General features: G+C 41.0%; 1 protein-coding gene and 1 long non-coding RNA gene across 5 annotated transcripts in view; both read right to left on the reverse strand.

Moving 5' to 3' along the window:
* dnajc13 (DnaJ heat shock protein family (Hsp40) member C13) overlaps positions 1–16,645 on the reverse strand; it is an 87,662-nt gene extending 71,017 nt beyond the window's left edge. For all 3 annotated transcript variants that reach the window (XM_084399455.1, XM_084399454.1, XM_084399456.1), the window contains exons 1-2: positions 16,461–16,645; positions 6,007–6,087 (exon numbers count right to left, since the gene is read on the reverse strand). In XM_084399455.1, the coding sequence (XP_084255581.1) occupies positions 6,007–6,074 (68 nt within the window). In that variant the 5' untranslated portion in view covers positions 6,075–6,087; positions 16,461–16,645. The remainder of the gene's footprint in view (positions 1–6,006; positions 6,088–16,460) is intronic.
* On the reverse strand, positions 10,876–12,653 carry LOC311283699. Of its 2 annotated transcripts, none has more exons than XR_014626102.1 (4): positions 12,034–12,653; positions 11,819–11,984; positions 11,648–11,697; positions 10,876–11,608 (listed from the first exon to the last, which is right to left on the reverse strand). It is a non-coding gene; the product is annotated as an uncharacterized lncRNA (long non-coding RNA). The 2 variants fall into 2 exon arrangements; XR_014626103.1 differs by having other exon boundaries at positions 11,802–11,984; positions 12,034–12,435.
* Positions 16,646–20,839: the final 4,194 nt, after the last annotated feature.

Raw genomic sequence — 20,839 nt, forward strand, 5'->3', positions numbered from 1 at the left:
CTGAACGAGAACATCACACACACACACACTCCCATCACATGACTGGACCCAACAAATGCTCCTGTCATCTGATTGAATATCTCCAGCTTTCTTTACTTCCACCTGCTGTATCTGCACTAACGAGGTCATAAACGAGGGGAAAATCACTAAAATAACTCCATCTTGACGAATCTTCACTGACTTCACTCCTATTGGCTGTCGCTCCCGAAATTCACTCTTTATTTGCTAGGGGTGTAACGATATTCGAACCGAACCGAAAAACCGCGATACACCACCCACGATACGAATCGCGATTCTCTCATGGCGTACCGAACACGCCCGCCCCGCCCCCTGCTGTCGGCTCATTGGACCTCATGTCTTATATGTACACAACGAATACAGCGTTGTCTAACCACCATTAACCACATTTAATCGCAATAAGCTTATGTTTTGTTACATTCGATAATAAGCAAGGTATAATCTTTCAAATTCTGTCTATTTGATCACGAAATTCAAACATTAAATGTCATTTTGGCGCTCTTTGATGTGGCGTGACAGATCACCGTACTAGCACCTCATTTAAAGCGGCAGCGCGGAGCGCGAGTAAACGCGATTCTCTTCCTCAGTTACAGAATAAACATGAATGGACACCTGAAGGTATGTTGAAAGATACAGTATACTTACTGAAACGCATCATAACTCGTGTAATCGCTCAGTCAGCGTTTCAACAGCGGAAATACGTCAATAAAACGCTTAGTTTTTCACATAGCTTTATTTAGGCTACCTCAGGCAAGTCATTCAGTGTCCACAGCTTGTTGGTTTGCTAAGGAAATGAACTCTTTCTCTAAATAAATGCACTATATTAGCCTATATATTATATTTTACTTAACCTGTTAATGACATCTTGATTATTTAATGTATGTTTAAAATATCTGTCATGAAAATGACAGCAACTGTGTAAATGATTATATTTCAATAATAAATTAGTAAAAATGTTAATGTAAAAACTGCCTTATGTGCAGTTTACATGTTTTCATACAATTTGTTACTTGAGTGTTGATTATTATTATTATATCTAAAAATAAATAGCAACTGAATTTAGGCTAAAAGTCTAGGCTCTGTTGTTAAGCTTTAATGTTATAGTAATGTGCAAGTATGGGCTCCTATATAGTTTACAGCATTAGCAGATAATTGAATAAAAAAATGTATCCTTGCGAAACGTTTACTTGTAATTGAATTAATTTAAAGACAAGGACACAATTTGTTAATTAGAGCACTGTTTAACAAAAAGAAGAAGCAATTTTAGCTTTCTAAACCCCCCACTCCACCTAAATGAACCGAACCGAACCGAGACGTCAAAACCGTGGGACGTACCGAACCGTCAGTTTTGTGTATCGTTACACCCCTATTATTTGCATATAGTTCAACATATCTCAGCTTTTGGCTATAGTCACTGTCGCTGGAAATCGCCAGCTCTCCATTGAGTTTAATAGTGTCGCTGCCTGTCATTTAAATATACATATACACACAATTATATATATATTAGGGGTGTCCCCGACTATGGATTTTCATAGTCGAATCAGAAGTCTTGCCTATAGTGTAATCATGTGTATGGGGGTGGGGCTGGGGGCGGGGCTTTAACATTTCAAAGCCGCGATGTACAGAAAATCACACAAAGATATAGAAGAAAATGTATAAAAACATTTTGGGTGAATACAACTAAGAAATAACATAACTCCAGAAAGGCCACACTGCAGACAGGATTTGCATTTCACGTGCAAATCAAATTAAATGAGCTAAATTACCTGTGCGAGCAGGCTCTAAGTACAGCACAACATCGATGCACCGAAAAAAAACCCAATTAATTTGCTAAATTAAATTAGAACAGAATATACCTTTCTAATAAATAAAAATACAAAACAAAATAAATCAGAATCAAGTCACAAGATGAGGAGCAAATGTGTGCAAAATGCCTAAAGTGCAGGGGAACATATATTCAAAACACAAGCCACAAATAGTTAGATTAGATAACCCTGACAGATCAATCAATAAAATTAAAATAAAGAAATTATTAAAATAACGATAGTAGCCAGAATTTTCAACTTTGTCTTTTTAACTGCAGAAACAACAATAAATGCTAAACTGGAGTGGCAGTCTTTAGCTAAACATGTTCACAGCTAGTAATATAGTAATATACACTGTATATTAAAATTATGTATTTTTTGGTAATGGTATGACTGAACTCCAATTGCTGAATTAAACATGCAATTTAATAAGGTCATGTGACAATGTAGTATCAAAACTTCAGTTTGAAACGTTTTTGCATGATAAACATAGTTTCACACACTGTTAATAATAGTATCACAACGATAGTCTTCCATACTTGAGGTTTACATAAAGCCAAAGTACATGAAGACACTGAAATCAGGAACTGAAAGAAAGTGTTGCACAGTCTTGGCCACAGTGTGTAACCAGTAAAGTCTGAGAAAGAGAAAAGCCTGAAGTGTGAAACTGAGCAGCGCTGAGATTTCAGAAGCTCAATCCTCAGATAACAGCAGATCTGAGATCATCTGAAGAACGTCAGGAAGATTATATAATCCTGAAGAAGCTAAACTACACCTGTTCTATCTCTATTTAGCAAATATTCTCTGGCTCTGTGGGCATTATTGTCCGACTCCGGGTCGAACTGAACACCGCTAGTGCAGCTTCAGTGCGAGAGATTGTCCTGTTTTGTCTGAGCTCTTGAAGCTCCGCCCTCTTCTGGAAAGGGGGCGGGGAGCAGCAGCTCATTTGCATTTAAAAGGACACACACAAAGAGTGCGTTTTTGCTCACCCCCCAAAAAAGGCAATTGTAACATGCTATAAAAATAATCTGTGGGATGTTTTGAGCTAAAACTTCACATACACACTCTGGGGACATCAGAGACTTATTTTACATCTTGTAAAAAGAGGCATAATTGGTGCCCTTTCAGAAGCTGTAATTCATATAAACTTAACTATAGCCTAATTATATTATATTAAAAATAAATAAAACAATTTAATCTTAAATACTTTTATCATATACAGTGTTTTTTGTTTCTCAATTTATTCAGAATCGTGCAGCTCTACTGACAACCATTTTAGAGTTGTTGCCAGCTGTTGCATAATTTACTCTCGGTTTGTCAGAAGTGAAAGTCAGACTGTACAGCTGTGTGTGTGTGTGTGTGTGTGTGTGTGTTTAGCCTCAGTGCACTGGTCAATGAGAAGCTCTTTAGTAAATCTAATCAACTCTCAGTGGCTGCTGTCACATGATTAGGAAAAAAATAGAGTAGATCCCTCACAAATACAACAAAATCAATCAGGAAACTGAGAAGTCTGAATAAAACTAAGATATTTTTCTCAGCAAAACTCTTCCTGCTCAGATCCTACAAGCCGGACTAATGATTAGAGGTGGACGAGTCACGGCTCCTGCACAACTCCTGTGCTAATCCTAACTCACATCATGCTGTACACACTCACTCAAACATACACTCAATATCAGCAAGGCATGGTTAGTGGTCCTGACCGTCCAGTGGGAGTTAAGCATGTTCTGGTACTACTTTTCACTTTCTGTGTGTTTTCCTCTGGAGTTTTTCCCAGCATTCACTCTAACCGGAGAGATGATGTTTGTGCTTCAGTGTTAAACACTGTGGAGAAGAGCTTCACAAGAACATCTGCGTCAACACTGACAACGACCAATCAGGACTTTACAATCCGGACTTCATTAGGAAAACCATCTCTGGAAAGTGCAACCTTTGAAGGAATGGCTCAACCTTTTAAACTAAAATTCTGTTTGGAACAACAAAGGATATAAGAGGCAAAATATTCACATAGATCTAATTCACACAATGAAAGTAAACGCTGTCAAACTCAAAAAAGGCAGAATAAAAATACCATAACAACTGGTCTGAAGGACGATCTGAAGTCCAAAGATCCAAAGCACTTGAATAAAACAGAACAAAATGTTCATCTTAAATGGCTAAAATAGAGTCTGGTAAATCCAGTCGCCGGTCTCTTCATCACACCAACTCTCATAGAAAACTAATGAAATCAGTTCCCCTAGTCGCTCCAGATCAGTGTCAGTGTAAACGCTCTAGAGACTGAGACTATCTGACACGCGGCTCGAGGGAACCAGTCTGAAGCAAACAGATCAAAACACTAGACTGAGTTCATTTAAAAGTCAGTTGTAAATCTGACTGAAGCCTGAGGTCATGGAGAAGGTCATGGAGAAGGTCATGGAGAAGGTCATGGAGAGTGTTTGAAATTAACTTATTCACTCACCGGCCAATTTGGCTACTAAATTAAGTTACCGGCCATTCAGAACTTCAGAAAAAAAGGAAAGAAATTAACCAGATTAACTACATCACAGCTTATATATATATATATATATATATATATTAGGGATGGGCATTTTTCAAAAATATTGCATTCGAATATTCGGGCTCATAAAATTTGAATATTCGAATATTCGTTTATTTAAATGACGTTTAACGAAAAATACGTTATTTTTTAAGGTAATTTTTTTTTTACGTTTTGTCACCATTTCTGAAGAAGCTTATGATTAGGCAATATACACAACAAGCTTACAACATGTGTTAAAGTTTTCTTTTAATTGAAAACATTAAACAGTAGGCCTATGTGTAAACAAAAAAATATAAGAACAAAAGGATATAGCAGCTAAGCTCAAGCAGCGCGAACGGAAAAAAACGCCTAATAAAGCAGAGTAGCAGATTGCGCCAGTTATCGTACAGAACGTACACATACACTCGAGTCAGCATATGATTATCGTGTTTATATTGTTTCACGTTTATGTTGAGAAAAACAATAATATCCACATGGAGGGACGCCGCGAGCAATTTATGCTCGAGTGAGAAAACGCGCTGCGCTGACAGACGTTTCAGAGAAACAAAGATAACGGTGTTCTAGTTCTAAGTTTCTAACAGCACCTTGCGTTTTCTGTTCTTAAACCTCTCTCTCAAAGAAAACTTAAAGGAAGAATATACCTCATTTACTATTAGATAAGTTATCATCTCGGATCACTCGCACAGTCGCACTACAGCTGCGCTTACCTGCAGTCGTGATGCAGTGATAGACAGCTGTCTTTCCTCAGTCGACTGCTGCTGTTTGGATTTCATGTGATTTCTCATTGTGGTGATGATATTATAACTCCAGATTAATAAATTAATTTGATCAAAAGTAATTCCATTTTGTAAAATCATTTAGTAACCTCATTTTCGACTAGTAATTCCAAACTTCGCGAGGCAGACGACGGCATTATGATAAAATACAAACAACTTGTTAAACATGCGCCACAGTGCCACCCAGTGCATTTAATTACAACTGCGAGTTAGTGCTTGGGATTTATCAGGGATTCACTGCATTTACGACCCGCAAAGTATTTACGGCTTCATAAATTCGATAAAATTCGAATAGTATTTTATTTTTCGAATAATAATTACAGATCGAATATTCGAAAATTCGAATATTCGTGCACATCCCTAATATATATATATATTGTAAAATTTGGATTTCATACATTCATTTCTTATTCAAACTAAATCCTGTGGTCCAGCATCTCCTCTTCCTCTTTCATCCTTTCCCCCATAAATGTGTTTTAGACGGACAGATCAATACAGCACACAGAACATCAGAAACATGAAGGATGATGGGAAATAACACTGTCTTTCTGTTCACCAAATGCTCTTTATTCTCCGCTATTGCTTCATCGCTAATGAACAAGCGCTGTTATCTGTTGTGTAGTGACGTGTGTGTTCAAGTAATCCAGATATGAGCAGATTCTGCGTAATACACTGTATTTAATATATCAGGATGATTCACGAGTCGAGTATTTTTGATTTGACTACATGAACTTCCCAGCAAAGTGAATAAATATAATAAGTAACACGCCAAACTGGCCAGTGATTGGACAGCGTTTCCCGCCACTGGTGTTCATCTCGAACCCTGGTCATGAGTCTCCTGTGAACGAGACGCAGAGCAGAAAGCACTTACTTGCCCCTCCAGGAGTGTTTGGTTGTGTAGAAACAGGCCAAGTCTCTGTTGTCTTTGAGGACGTTCATCTTCAGACAGCGCCTGTGGAAAGAGAATAGGAGATTCACGTCTGCAACTCTCATTTACTTCCTGATCAAACATGACAAGGCCAGGTTCATGATCACGCATATAAGCTGTCATGGGGAAATCTGGAAAGACATTTAGCAGTTTCTTGTAGGATGACGGTGAAACTGTGGCCTAGACATCACTCAAGGCACTCACACATCAGTTCTGAAGTTAAAGCTGAAGATGGTTCACCCAAACACTTCATCTACTCACACTCAGATGCCTACGGGTTCATCATAGACTTTTGCTCATCTTCAAAACACAAATGAAGATTCTTTTGTTCATCCAATGAATGACTTTTATCAGCATACAGAAGATGCAGATCTCTCAAGCACTGCAGACTCCACTGAGGTCCTCAGACTAACCCTAACTCTACAGACTCCACTGAGGTCCTCAGACTAACCCTAACCCTACAGACTCCACTGAGGTCCTCAGACTAACCCTAACTCTACAGACTCCACTGAGGTCCTCAGACTAACCCTAACTCTACAGTCTCCACTGAGGTCCTCAGACTAACCCTAACTCTACAGACTCCACTGAGGTCCTCAGACTAACCCTAACCCTACAGACTCCACTGAGGTCCTCAGACTAACCCTAACTCTACAGACTCCACTGAGGTCCTCAGACTAACCCTAACTCTACAGACTCCACTGAGGTCCTCAGACTAACCCTAACTCTACAGACTCCACTGAGGTCCTCAGACTAACCCTAACCCTACAGACTCCACTGAGGTCCTCAGACTAACCCTAACTCTACAGACTCCACTGAGATCCTCAGACTAACCCTAACCCTACAGACTCCACTGAGATCCTCAGACTAACCCTAACCCTACAGACTCCACTGAGATCCTCAGACTAACCCTAACCCTACAGACTCCACTGAGGTCCTCAGACTAACCCTAACTCTACAGACTCCACTGAGGTCCTCAGACTAACCCTAACTCTACAGACTCCACTGAGATCCTCAGACTAACCCTAACCCTACAGACTCCACTGAGGTCCTCAGACTAACCCTAACTCTACAGACTCCACTGAGGTCCTCAGACTAACCCTAACCCTACAGACTCCACTGAGATCCTCAGACTAACCCTAACCCTACAGACTCCACTGAGGTCCTCAGACTAACCCTAACTCTACAGACTCCACTGAGGTCCTCAGACTAACCCTAACTCTACAGACTCCACTGAGGTCCTCAGACTAACCCTAACTCTACAGACTCCACTGAGGTCCTCAGACTAACCCTAACTCTACATACTCCACTGAGGTCCTCAGACTAACCCTAACCCTACAGACTCCACTGAGGTCCTCAGACTAACCCTAACCCTACAGACTCCACTGAGGTCCTCAGACTAACCCTAACCCTACAGACTCCACTGAGGTCCTCAGACTAACCCTAACCCTACAGACTCCACTGAGATCCTCAGACTAACCCTAACCCTACAGACTCCACTGAGGTCCTCAGACTAACCCTAACCCTACAGACTCCACTGAGGTCCTCAGACTAACCCTAACTCTACAGACTCCACTGAGGTCCTCAGACTAACCCTAACCCTACAGACTCCACTGAGGTCCTCAGACTAACCCTAACTCTACAGACTCCACTGAGGTCCTCAGACTAGATAATTCACCTCAGATCTTGAAATTAAACAAATGGAAACAAGAACGTTCAAACTGTGAACATACAAGTGTATTCTTTGACAAATATTGTTTTAGTAACTCAGAAGCCTATGTATTTTTTAAAATGTTTAAATGGTGTAATATTTGTGAATTTGATTATGTAGCCTACTTATCCATTTTCTTGCAAGTGCCGTCAAGATTAGGCTACTCTCTGGTGCTGTGAGTGTGCACTTGCTGCGACTCCGCGAGGGTTGACAAATGCGGTCTTCACGTGAGAGAATTCTGTTAAATAAGCACGTGCAATTAAAAGCTGAGGTCCTGCTTTTACTTTTTTTATTTATTTACGGTGCGGTTGGACGCGGCGTCCGTCGAAAATAGACTAGGCGCCTATCTTTATCGAAGCGGCGCTGAGAGACGCTTCTGAAACGCGCCGCGTCGTGGCTGTTGTAAACACAAGCATTGACTAGAGTGGGCGCGATCAGCTCTGGTAGCCGCGTCACAGCCGTAACACGCCACAGAGTGTAAATAAGGGGTTATAGTCAATAGCCTACGAATGGAATGTTATTTATGTGTCATGAAACAACTTGCGAACTTGCGAAAGGTCGGATTTGTTCCATCTTTTGATGATAAGTTTTGTTTAGAAAACCTTGAATCCATGTAAGACACAATGTTATTAGACACAATCCATGTCATTAGAATCAATGAATCCATGTCATTAGACACAACGTGAACACATGTGAAGGCCAGTGTAAAAAAAAAGTTTTTTTTTTTTGCGGTGATGACGGTGACCAGCTCAGACCCGCGGTAGGCGTCACGTGACCGCGTTATTGCGGTAATGCGGTAACCGTCCCAACCCTAGTGGTTTTCTTAGTTTATTATGCATTTAAGTTTATGTGAGCCAGAATAATGCTGAATTACACAATCACCTTCGCATTAATAGTGTAGCTTTGATAATTAGAGTTGATTGGGTGGAGATCTGCTGCTGAACACACTGAAGTAGAGATGCACAATATATGAACCACCATATCAGCCAATACCTTCATCTTTGATGTTATCGTTATCGGCCCAATAAAAAAAAAATGTGGCCAATATATTAAAGCCGATAAATAATGTATTATTTCCTTCAGCTGAGAGAATGTGCACTGTTCATCATGATGGTTTAGAAATGCTTGAAATATGATTGGAATCACTTCAAAAAGGAAAATACAGTGAAGTGCAACAGGTAAGTCTGTCAAGGCTACATAACATTATCATGAGAACATTATAATTGTGTGTTTAGGACATGGATTTTAATGGTGAGACTTTTGTTTTTGTAATTAGGCTCTCAAAACTTATATAAAAACTTGGATTTAGATTTATCGGCCAATATATCGGTTATCGGCTTTCAAAATATCGGTTATCGGTATCGGCCAAATTGTTCCTCTCGGTGCGTCCCTGCCCTAACCCTAACCCTGCACTGGAGCACTGGAGCCGTGCCGCGTCTCAGGAGCCCGAGACGATCCTGGAAACATCCAACGTTTCCCACAACACACAGATCCACACCTCACTCTCACTCTCATGTTCTGAGGCTGAAGCCATGGAAAAACACTGGGGCATTATGGGTAATTCTGACAAGTGAAAACACAGATGTAAAAAGAACATTTTACGAGTTTTGATCATGGAAATAACTTTGAGTCATCCATAAAAGTAGGTTATGAGTTTCACTCTGGAATTAAATATCATGCAAACAACATTCATATTGTATTCAGAGAAGAAAGCACATGTAAACATGAGACGGGAGGAAAGGGAAGCGCGGGTCATGTTCACTGAGTGCCTAAGCTCGAGGACAGTGGGAAGAGGAGAGGTGTTGATCTGTGAACCGTGTTGATCATGAATGTCTCTGTCAGCAGAAAACCCCTTCCTTCCTTCCTCAGACCGACACTAAACCCTTACAGGAGCTCACAAACTCCTGACTCTCAGCATCAGCTAAAGCTAATCAGCACACCACCGCTCTCAGTACATCAGCTAAAGCTAATCATTCCTCAGCACACCACCGCTCTCAGTATATCAGCTAAAGCTATCAGCACACCACCGCTCTCAGTATATCAGCTAAAGCTAATCAGAACACCACCGCTCTCAGTATATCAGCTAAAGCTAATCAGCACACCACCGCTCTCAGTATATCAGCTAAAGCTAATCAGCACACCACCGCTCTCAGTATATCAGCTAAAGCTAATCAGAACACCACCGCTCTCAGTATATCAGCTAAAGCTAATCAGAACACCACCGCTCTCAGTACATCAGCTAAAGCTAATCATTCCTCAGCACACCACCGCTCTCAGTACATCAGCTAAAGCTAATCAGAACACCACCGCTCTCAGTACATCAGCTAAAGCTAATCATTCCTCAGCACACCACCGCTCTCAGTACATCAGCTAAAGCTAATCAGAACACCACCGCTCTCAGTATATCAGCTAAAGCTAATCAGCACACCACCGCTCTCAGTATATCAGCTAAAGCTAATCAGCACACCACCGCTCTCAGTATATCAGCTAAAGCTAATCAGAACACCACCGCTCTCAGTACATCAGCTAAAGCTAATCATTCCTCAGCACACCACCGCTCTCAGTACATCAGCTAAAGCTAATCAGAACACCACCGCTCTCAGTACATCAGCTAAAGCTAACCATTCCTCAGCACACCACCGCTCCCAACACTGAGAATGACTGCGGCTTTACACTGACACTACTAACCCAGGGTCAGATCTAAACTCGGGTTAATCTTATCCTGGGTTATCCATTGTCTATTATTCTTGACTTAGTATTGGGTAGTCAGATTTTACATTGTACACACTGGTAAACTTCAAGCTAAGGTTCTAATTTGCATATTTGGTACATAAACTCAATTGTAAAAGTATCGCCATTTAAATGCACTCGGATTCTCTTAAAATTGTACAAAAAATAATACTCTTTTCACCATTCCAGTGAGTGAGCGTATTCTGATCTAGAGATATGAGCGCTACAGTAACATCTTTCCAAAATGACTTAGCCTAAGTATAAATGTCTAAATTAATTAACAAGAGAAAATGATTTTGAGAAATGGCTTAAAAAACACATTTTTTTAAATGTGTAATGCAATAAAACTTTTTTTTCTTTTTGTTATGCTTTTTCATGGCCCGTCTCCTCGACTCACTGAGAAAGTAAATTGTAATGAATTAAAGGAAGCGCTGGAGGAAGATGCAGTAATCTAGGCTACGCAACAGGACAACTAAACTGCACCGGCAGTACTGATAACCCCAGCGATCGGACATTCAGAGAGGGCTCATATCTGTAATCCTGCTGGTGTTCTGGGTCTAATGGAGTTACAGCACTCGGATGCAATGCATTAATAGCTTAAGTATGTTAAAAATCCAGCGCGATTTCCAGGATGAGGTCACATGATCAATCTCCACAGCTCTCGGCACGGATCAATACAAGCTGCACAGAAACACACACTCTTTAAGTGCCTTCATTCTGCACTGAAGCGTCACAGAAATACAGCTAAATGTAAATGTCTCCTCTGTACAGGTTTAGTCCCGTACGATGGAGAGGTTCTGCCAAACTGCTGAAACTGATCCTTTTCCACAGAACATAAAGCCGTTTTGAAGGGTTTTATGAATGCAAAGCTCATGCGTAATGCTGTCACTGAGAGCAGTAAAGGCCGTGATGAATCTCTCCTGTATCTGCAGGCTTCAATAAAACACCATGACAGTCGTGATTGTGTGGCATGACATTTACACTAGCATTGCATCACTGCTCACGACGAGCTCGAGGGCTTACTGCCTGTTAGTTATTACACAATCCTAGACACTCTCACACACACACTCACTCACACACACACACACACACACACACACACTCACACTCTCACACACACACACACACACACACACACACACACACACACACACAGGTAAGTTTATATCCTTCTAAGTTTATAAATAGCTGTAGTACTTTTGCACAATTTCAGTTACACACACAGCATGATGAAGTGTTTGGCTCATGTTGTGTGTGTAACTGAAATTGTGCAAAAGTAGGCTACTACAACTATTTACACTCATTTTTTGCTTTCACTTCTGCAATAATCGGCTTTCTTTTAAAAGAGACCAACCTTAGGTCTGCATTCATTTAGGGCTGCACGATTCATCGTATTTTAATCGCGATAACGATATCTGCCTCTCCCGATTCATTTGAAAAAATCGTCGCGATATTTGCCCGCTCGTTTTTTATCCTGAAAATGCTTTTTTATTAGACTTTTGCATTATCTTGCATTGTAAACAAGTCCCCACTAGCACTGATGTTTGTGGTTGCCAGATCTGAACAGCTTAAATCTCCCAAATTACCCAAACAGAGCTTTTCTCTTACATTTTATGCCCCGTGTTTTACTGAATCGGTGCAATCTGGCAACCCTGCCTGTAAAAAAAAGTTTTTACCAGTTTTCATGATGTGAATCAGCTGAAACCGACAGCCACTGCCCGTTTTCAGTGTGTATCAACAAGTAGACTATTTTTCTTTGCAGTACGAATTTGCTGAGCGATCTGGATCTGTACTTTGTCTCATTTTCAACCGAAATGTGTCGCTTAGAAGATCTAATGTGAAGTGCTCATCTAACGTTAAATCATGCCATTTGTATTGACTTGCTGTTTGAGGAAGTTGTCGTTGGTTAAATGAAGTCTGATGGTGATGGTTTGAAATTAACATCGCTGTCAAATCACTGGCCAATTTGGCATGTTATTATGTTTACTGACTTTGCTGGGGAAATTCGTGTAAACCAAATCTGCACGGATTTTGCGCAAATACTCGCAAATAACGGTGCAAAACCGTTAACTGTCTCTTCTCTTTCTCTGTAGTTTCTCAAATGAGAATAATCATCGCGATTATAATTTTGAGCAAAATAATCGTGATTATCATTTTAACCATTATCGTGCAGCCCTACATTTATTAGGCTATCTAATATAGTTCAGATCTGTTCTCAAAGGAGTAGACAGTAGCGAACGGGTTAAGAGCGAACGGGTTAAGAGTAGACAGTAGCGAACGGGTTAAGAGCGAACGGGTTAAGCGTAGACAGTAGTGAACGGGTTAAGAGTAGACAGTAGCGAACGGGTTAAGAGTAGACAGTAGTGAACGGGTTAAGCGTAGACAGTAGCGAACGGGTTAAGAGTAGACAGTAGCGAACGGGTTAAGAGTAGACAGTAGTGAACGGGTTAAGCGTAGACAGTAGCGAACGGGTTAAGAGTAGACAGTAGTGAACGGGTTAAGAGTAGACAGTAGCGAACGGGTTAAGAGTAGACAGTAATGAACGGGTTAAGCGTAGACAGTAGCGAACGGGTTAAGAGTAGACAGTAGTGAACGGGTTAAGCGTAGACAGTAGCGAACGGGTTAAGAGTAGACAGTAGCGAACGGGTTAAGAGTAGACAGTAGCGAACGGGTTAAGAGTAGACAGTAGCGAACGGGTTAAGAGTAGACAGTAGCGAACAGGTTAAGAGCGAACGGGTTAAGAGTAGACAGTAGCGAACGGGTTAAGAGCGAACGGGTTAAGAGTAGACAGTAGTGAACGGGTTAAGAGTAGACAGTAGCGAACGGGTTAAGAGTAGACAGTAGCGAACGGGTTAAGAGCGAACGGGTTAAGAGTAGACAGTAGCGAACGGGTTAAGAGTAGACAGTAGCGAACGGGTTAAGAGTAGACAGTAGCGAACGGGTTAAGAGTAGACAGTAGCGAACGGGTTAAGAGTAGACAGTAGCGAACAGGTTAAGAGCGAACGGGTTAAGAGTAGACAGTAGCGAACGGGTTAAGAGCGAACGGGTTAAGAGTAGACAGTAGTGAACGGGTTAAGAGTAGACAGTAGCGAACGGGTTAAGAGTAGACAGTAGCGAACGGGTTAAGAGCGAACGGGTTAAGAGTAGACAGTAGCGAACGGGTTAAGAGTAGACAGTAGCGAACGGGTTAAGAGCGAACAGGTTAAGAGTAGACAGTAGCGAACGGGTTAAGAGCGAACAGGTTAAGAGTAGACAGTAGCGAATGGGTAAAGAGTAGACAGTAGTGAACGGGTTAAGAGTAGACAGTAGTGAACAGGTTAAGAGTAGACCGTAGCGAACGGGTTAAGAGTAGACAGTAGCGAACGGGTTAAGAGCGAACAGGTTAAGAGTAGACAGTAGCGAACGGGTTAAGAGCGAACAGGTTAAGAGTAGACAGTAGTGAACGGGTTAAGAGCGAACAGGTTAAGAGTAGACAGTAGCGAACGGGTTAAGAGCGAACAGGTTAAGAGTAGACAGTAGCGAACGGGTTAAGAGCGAACAGGTTAAGAGTAGACAGTAGCGAACAGGTTAAGAGTAGACAGTAGTGAACGGGTTAAGAGTAGACAGTAGCGAAAGGGTTAAGAGTAGACAGTAGCGAACGGGTTAAGAGCGAACAGGTTAAGAGTAGGCAGTAGCGAACGGGTTAAGAGCGAACAGGTTAAGAGTAGACAGTAGTGAACGGGTTAAGAGTAGACAGTAGCGAACGGGTTAAGAGCGAACAGGTTAAGAGTAGACAGTAGCGAACGGGTTAAGAGTAGACAGTAGCGAACGGGTTAAGAGCGAACAGGTTAAGAGTAGACAGTAGCGAACGGGTTAAGAGCGAACGGGTTAAGAGTAGACAGTAGCGAACGGGTTAAGAGCGAACAGGTTAAGAGTAGACAGTAGCAAACGGGTTAAGAGCGAACAAGTTAAGAGTAGACAGTAGCGAACGGGTTAAGAGTAGACAGTAGTGAACGGGTTAAGAGCGAACGGGTTAAGAGCGAACGGGTTAAGAGTAGACAGTAGCGAACTGGTTAAGAGTAGACAGTAGCGAACGGGTTAAGAGTAGACAGTAGTGAACGGGTTAAGAGCGAACGGGTTAAGAGTAGCAAACGGGTTAAGAGTAGACAGTAGTGAACGGGTTAAAGGAGAAGTTCACTTTCAAAAAAACTTTTGCTGATAATTTACTCACCCCCATGTCATCCAAGATGTCCATGTCTTTCTTTCTTCAGTCGCAAAGAAATTAAGGTTTTTGATGAAAACATTCCAGGATTTCCCCCCATGTAATGGATTCTATTGGGACCCAAACGGTAGAAGGTCCAAATGACAGTTTAAGTGCAGCTTCAAAGGGCTTTAAACGATACCAGACGATGAATAAGGGTCTTATCTAGCGAAACGATCGGTCATTTCCAAAATAAATAAAAAAGTTTAAGTTTTATAAGCACAAACGCTCGCCTTGCTCTGTTCTGTGATGCGCGTTCGTGACGTCACGTAATACGCAATTACGTTGAAAAGGTCACGCTTGACGTGTTTACAAATGTGCAGGAGGAGGACCATATACACATTTTCAAATGTATTTGTGTCAGTTTATCGTTTAAAATGCCCATTTCGTGTGCGTATCCTGGGTGTTTTAATATTAAAAAGCCAAAAAGAACATTTTCTTCAGGACAGAAATTTTTCAAGCGTGACCTTTTCAACGTAATTGCGTATTACGTGACGTCACGAACGCGCATCACAGAACAGAGCAAGGCGAACATTTGTGCTTATAAAACTTAAACTTTTTTATTTATTTTGGAAATGACCGATCGTTTCGCTAGATAAGACCCTTATTCATCATCTGGTATCGTTTAAAGCCCTTTGAAGCTGCACTTAAACTGTCATTTGGACCTTCTACCGTTTGGGTCCCAATAGAATCCATTACATGGGGGGAAATCCTGGAATGTTTTCATCAAAAACCTTCATTTCTTTGCGACTGAAGAAAGAAAGACATGGACATCTTGGATGACATGGGGGTGAGTAAATTATCAGCAAAAGTTTTTTTGAAAGTGAACTTCTCCTTTAAGAGCGAACGGGTTAAGAGTAGACAGTAGTGAACGGGTTAAGAGTAGACAGTAGCGAACGGGTTAAGAGTGAACGGGTTAAGAGTAGACAGTAGCGAACGGGTTAAGAGTAGACAGTAGTGAACGGGTTAAGAGCGAACGGGTTAAGAGTAGCAAACGGGTTAAGAGTAGACAGTAGTGAACGGGTTAAGAGCGAACGGGTTAAGAGTAGACAGTAGTGAACGGGTTAAGAGTAGACAGTAGTGAACGGGTTAAGAGTAGACAGTAGCGAACGGGTTAAGAGTGAACGGGTTAAGAGTAGACAGTAGCGAACGGGTTAAGAGTAGACAGTAGTGAACGGGTTAAGAGTAGACAGTAGCGAACGGGTTAAGAGTGAACGGGTTAAGAGTAGACAGTAGCGAACGGGTTAAGAGTAGACAGTAGTGAACGGGTTAAGAGCGAACGGGTTAAGAGTAGCAAACGGGTTAAGAGTAGACAGTAGTGAACGGGTTAAGAGTGAACGGGTTAAGAGTAGACAGTAGTGAACGGGTTAAGAGTAGACAGTAGTGAACGGGTTAAGAGTAGACAGTAGTGAACGGGTTAACAGTAGCGAACGGGTTAAGAGTAGACAGTAGCGAAACACATAATGCTTCTATTGTTAAAATAAAACATTACTCTCTAACTTATGACCAACCTTACAAACCATTGTGTCAAAATACCATAGTTTCCCATTCATCAACACAGAAAAGACAGACAGATAGTAAAAGCCTGTTATATTCTCTAGGGTTTGGTGATGTTTTACTGTGGTATTTACAGTAAACGCTCGCTGTCTGACAGGCGTCACTGGCCTGATCGCGCGGTGAATGCAGTGCTGGAGAATGAGCAGAATGAGTGTGTTTTACCTGGATCTGTGGTGTCAGAAGCGGCTCGGTTCGGTCCCTCGGCCCCCGCCCTCCTCAATGCGAGTGTGCTTTAAATCAGTGATCCAGAACTGAAGCCCAAACTGGCCGAACGCGCTTCCCTCAGTGAGAAACCCAGGACGCCGCCATCTTCCTTCTGCCACCAGCAGGGCACTGCGCATGCGCACGACGGCACTCTCACGCGTGTGTCAGCTGACGGGCTCGACAGGAAGTGGAGATTCTAGAGATCCGCGGGCCCCATCCTGACAGTTAATACTATAAAGACACATTTAATCTGAGAAAAATGAACATGCTACTATAAAGGTGTAAAGTGTAAAACTATTTAGAGTATATAAAAATATTATATACAATTTAAAATATTTAGTTTTTAAGCAAGATGTATTTTATTATTTTATTTGTATACAATTATTTATTATTATTTATTAATTTAAATCATATTTCAAATATGTTAATACATTTTTATTAAAAAAATAATTACTTTATTTTTTAGTTACTTATTTAGTTATTTGCTTTTATAAAATTAATTTTATTTATTTAAATGTATTTGTTTTTATCATTTTTATTTATTCATTTTAAACTATTTTTCTTTTTAAATATTTTTTTATTTAGTTGGTTATTAATTGTTTATAAAAAAGTATTTATTTTAATTAATTTTGTAATTGTAATCAAATTAATTTAGTTAAATGCTCTTGGGTTTAATTTCCCGATTGCGCAGCGCCCCCTTGTGGCCCCTGAGGGCCCGGCCCCGTCTGAGAAACACGCTCTGAGATCATTTCATGCGAGTCTGACAAGAACACTTACATCATCAAGTTTTACTTCGCTCATTATAAGGACATTATAAGAAAAGTGTGTATTTGGAAAACCCGAGTAACAGCGACTCAAAACATTACTTTGTTCATTTTTCATTTGCATACTTTTTATTAAATGTCCTGAGAATCTACTGAATCTACTGATGTTCTTCTCCACTCATAACGGGGTTCAACATTAATTAAAATAAATAAGAATTTATTTCCAATACCATTTCAAAAATAAAATGAATGATAAAAATAGTGATTTAATTACAGCTAATTAATGAACTAAAATGTATTTAATGCATAAACTGAATCCTTGGGTCGTCTGGCGATGAGAATAAAGTGATGCCGTTTCTGTGTGAGTTATTCTGTCTGTGTTTTGTTGTTCGACTCGCCGTTTTAATTCCAGAGTTTCACCAAAATAATGTCAAAAAGCAAAAGCTTGAAACTGAGATTCACTTCTCTCTTCTGCAGAATATTATTAAGGATTTAAACAAATTTACACAGCAAGAAGAAAATAGCTGTCTATGAAAGAGGACAACGCAAAAAAGTCTTGCTAAATCAGTGCAAGTAAAAGTTGTGAAGCTAGTTTATACACTTGAGGCAGAGAGAGAATATTTAAGCTCACATGTAGTCATTTTATAGCTTTATCTATTGATTCGAAAGCGTATTTATATTACCTTCTATATATTTATTCCTTTAAACTGTGCGTAATAATAATTGATAAACTAAAATTGTACATGTGTGATCGATTAATTATTACATAAATAATATCTAAATCATACAAAATGATCATTCTAAATAAGCATTACTAAAAGCCAGGAGATTCTGTCTTTAAAAATCATGTGTAGTGACCTTTAATGTGGAGAAACAGGGGGAGTGGCTTCATCGCATCATCAGACATGTGTCACTGTGCTCACAGCTGATTGGTCCAAGATCGGTTTGCAACCTCTCACCTGGAACATCACCTGACCCGGACCAGGTTAGCCGTTACTATGGCGATGAACACTGCTAAAAGCCAAACCACTTTCATGGTGCCTAAACCCCAGGATTTGGCTCAAACTGGTACAGACCTGAGTGTGTGTGTGTAAACCCGAGTGTGTGTGTGTAAACCGGCTTCATGGTACAGACCCGAGTGTGTGTGTAAACCCGAGTGTGTGTGTGTAAACCTGAGTGTGTGTGTGTAAACCGGCTTCGTGGTACAGACCCGAGTGTGTGTAAACCGGCTTCATGGTACAGACCCGAGTGTGTGTGTAAACCCGAGTGTGTGTGTGTAAACCGGCTTCGTGGTACAGACCCGAGTGTGTGTAAACCGGCTTCATGGTACAGACCCGAGTGTGTGTAAACCGGCTTCGTGGTACAGACCCGAGTGTGTGTAAACCGGCTTCATGGTACAGACCCGAGTGTGTGTAAACCGGCTTCATGGTACAGACCCGAGTGTGTGTGTAAACCTGAGTGTGTGTGTGTAAACCTGAGTGTGTGTGTGTAAACCTGAGTGTGTGTGTGTAAACCGGCTTCATGATACAGACCCGAGTGTGTGTGTAAACCCGAGTGTGTGTGTGTAAACCGGCTTCGTGGTACAGACCCGAGTGTGTGTGTAAACCACCATCTAACTGCATCTGTGTGTGAGGAGCCGCGTGACGTGAAGAGCCTGAACTCATCAGAACCGCACTGGAGATCCTCACAGGAACTGCACATGCTCCGGTTGTGAGGAAAAGGTCATATAAAGTGATTTTGTAAACAAAGCCAGAGGAATGCAGGTCAGGGAACCACACATGACAATCAATAAGAAGAGGTCGTGACCCTTAGGAGTCGAGAAAGCATTGCTTTGATCAGAGACACTAGTTTCCTCAACATCAGTGACGGTTATCAATCGCTGCCTTTGTGCTTCAGCTTTAGAAACGCATGTTTCTCTGAACATAAGACTGTGTTTAGCTTGTGTCGGTCACATTTCTTCTGTTACAGGAGCACTAACACACAGAGCAAACTTCAGATATCACACACTTCTGTCTTTACATCACAGTATACAGGTTTACTTTTATGATTTTGCAAATGACTATAGTTTATTTGTTTACACTGAAAATCTAATGAAAGCCCAGTATGAAAAATAAAGGATTCAGTGAATAAATCAGCAAACAGAAAGTCTGTGTCCACTTCAAATATATAAATAACTAAAACTGTCACTGCACTAAAGAAAGCGTTACTTAGAAAGAACAATGAAAATGTTCCTCTGTCAACAGCCATCAAAACCAAGACATATGATAATGATTCTTTTTTGAAATGTAAAGTAATCACAAATGGTCAAATCTTCTATTCTACATCATTCTCATCGGCCTGTGTTGTTCACATCCGGTGGATCACTCAGATCATCAGTCATTGTAAGAAGAAGGCAGCGGATCATTAGATCATGGTCTGATATTTCTCCTCAGATCCATGAGTGTGTAGTAAACCTGAGGAACTCACCGAGACTGAAGGTAGAGAGGAAACATGCTGTCGTCTGCGTCGCCTCATGAGCAGTGATGGACCTCACAGAGCATCTGATCTCGAGCATGTGCTGCCCGTTACACTAATGCAGTTAGTGACCCACCGACACACAAAACACACATTCAGACAGTCTCAGCCTCTACTGACGGATGTGGAGCGCTGTGAACTTTATCAGCTTCACATGGAGTCAGTGTAGCTGTAGAGTAGAGTAGAGTAGAGCTTTAGAGTAGAGTAGAGTACAGTAGAGTAGAGCTTTAGAGTAGAGTACAGTAGAGTACAGTAGAGTTGTAGAGTAGAGCTGTAGAGTAGAGTAGAGTAGAGTAGAGCTTTAGAGTAGAGTAGAGTACAGTAGAGTAGAGCTTTAGAGTAGAGTACAGTAGAGTACAGTAGAGTTGTAGAGTAGAGCTGTAGAGTAGAGTAGAGTAGAGCTTTAGAGTAGAGTAGAGTACAGTAGAGTAGAGCTTTAGAGTAGAGTACAGTAGAGTACAGTAGAGTTGTAGAGTAGAGCTGTAGAGTAGAGCTGTAGCTGTAGAGTAGAGTAGAGTACAGTAGAGTAGAGCTTTAGAGTAGAGTAGAGTAGAGTACAGTAGAGTAGAGCTTTAGAGTAGAGTACAGTAGAGTAGAGTAGAGTACAGTAGAGTAGAGCTTTAGAGTAGAGTAGAGTAGAGTACAGTAGAGTTGTAGAGTAGAGCTGTAGCTGTAGAGTAGAGTAGAGCTGTAGAGTATAGTAGAGCTGTAGAGTAGAGTAGAGTAGAGTACAGTAGAGTTGTAGAGTAGAGCTGTAGCTGTAGAGTAGAGTAGAGCTGTAGAGTATAGTAGAGCTGTAGAGTAGAGTAGAGTAGAGCTGTAGAGTATAGTAGAGCTGTAGAGTAGAGTACAGTAGAGTAGAGCTTTATAGTAGAGTAGAGTAGAGTAGAGCTGTAGAGTAGAGCTGTAGAGTAGAGTAGAGTAGAGCTGTAGAGTATAGTAGAGCTGTAGAGTAGAGTACAGTAGAGTACTGTAGAGTAGAGTACAGTAGAGCTTTAGAGTAGAGTAGAGTACAGTAGAGCTTTAGAGTAGAGTACAGTAGAGTACAGTAGAGTAGTG

This window comes from Rutilus rutilus (assembly GCF_951802725.1).
Source record: "Rutilus rutilus genome assembly, chromosome: 24".
Lineage (NCBI taxonomy): Eukaryota > Metazoa > Chordata > Actinopteri > Cypriniformes > Leuciscidae > Rutilus > Rutilus rutilus.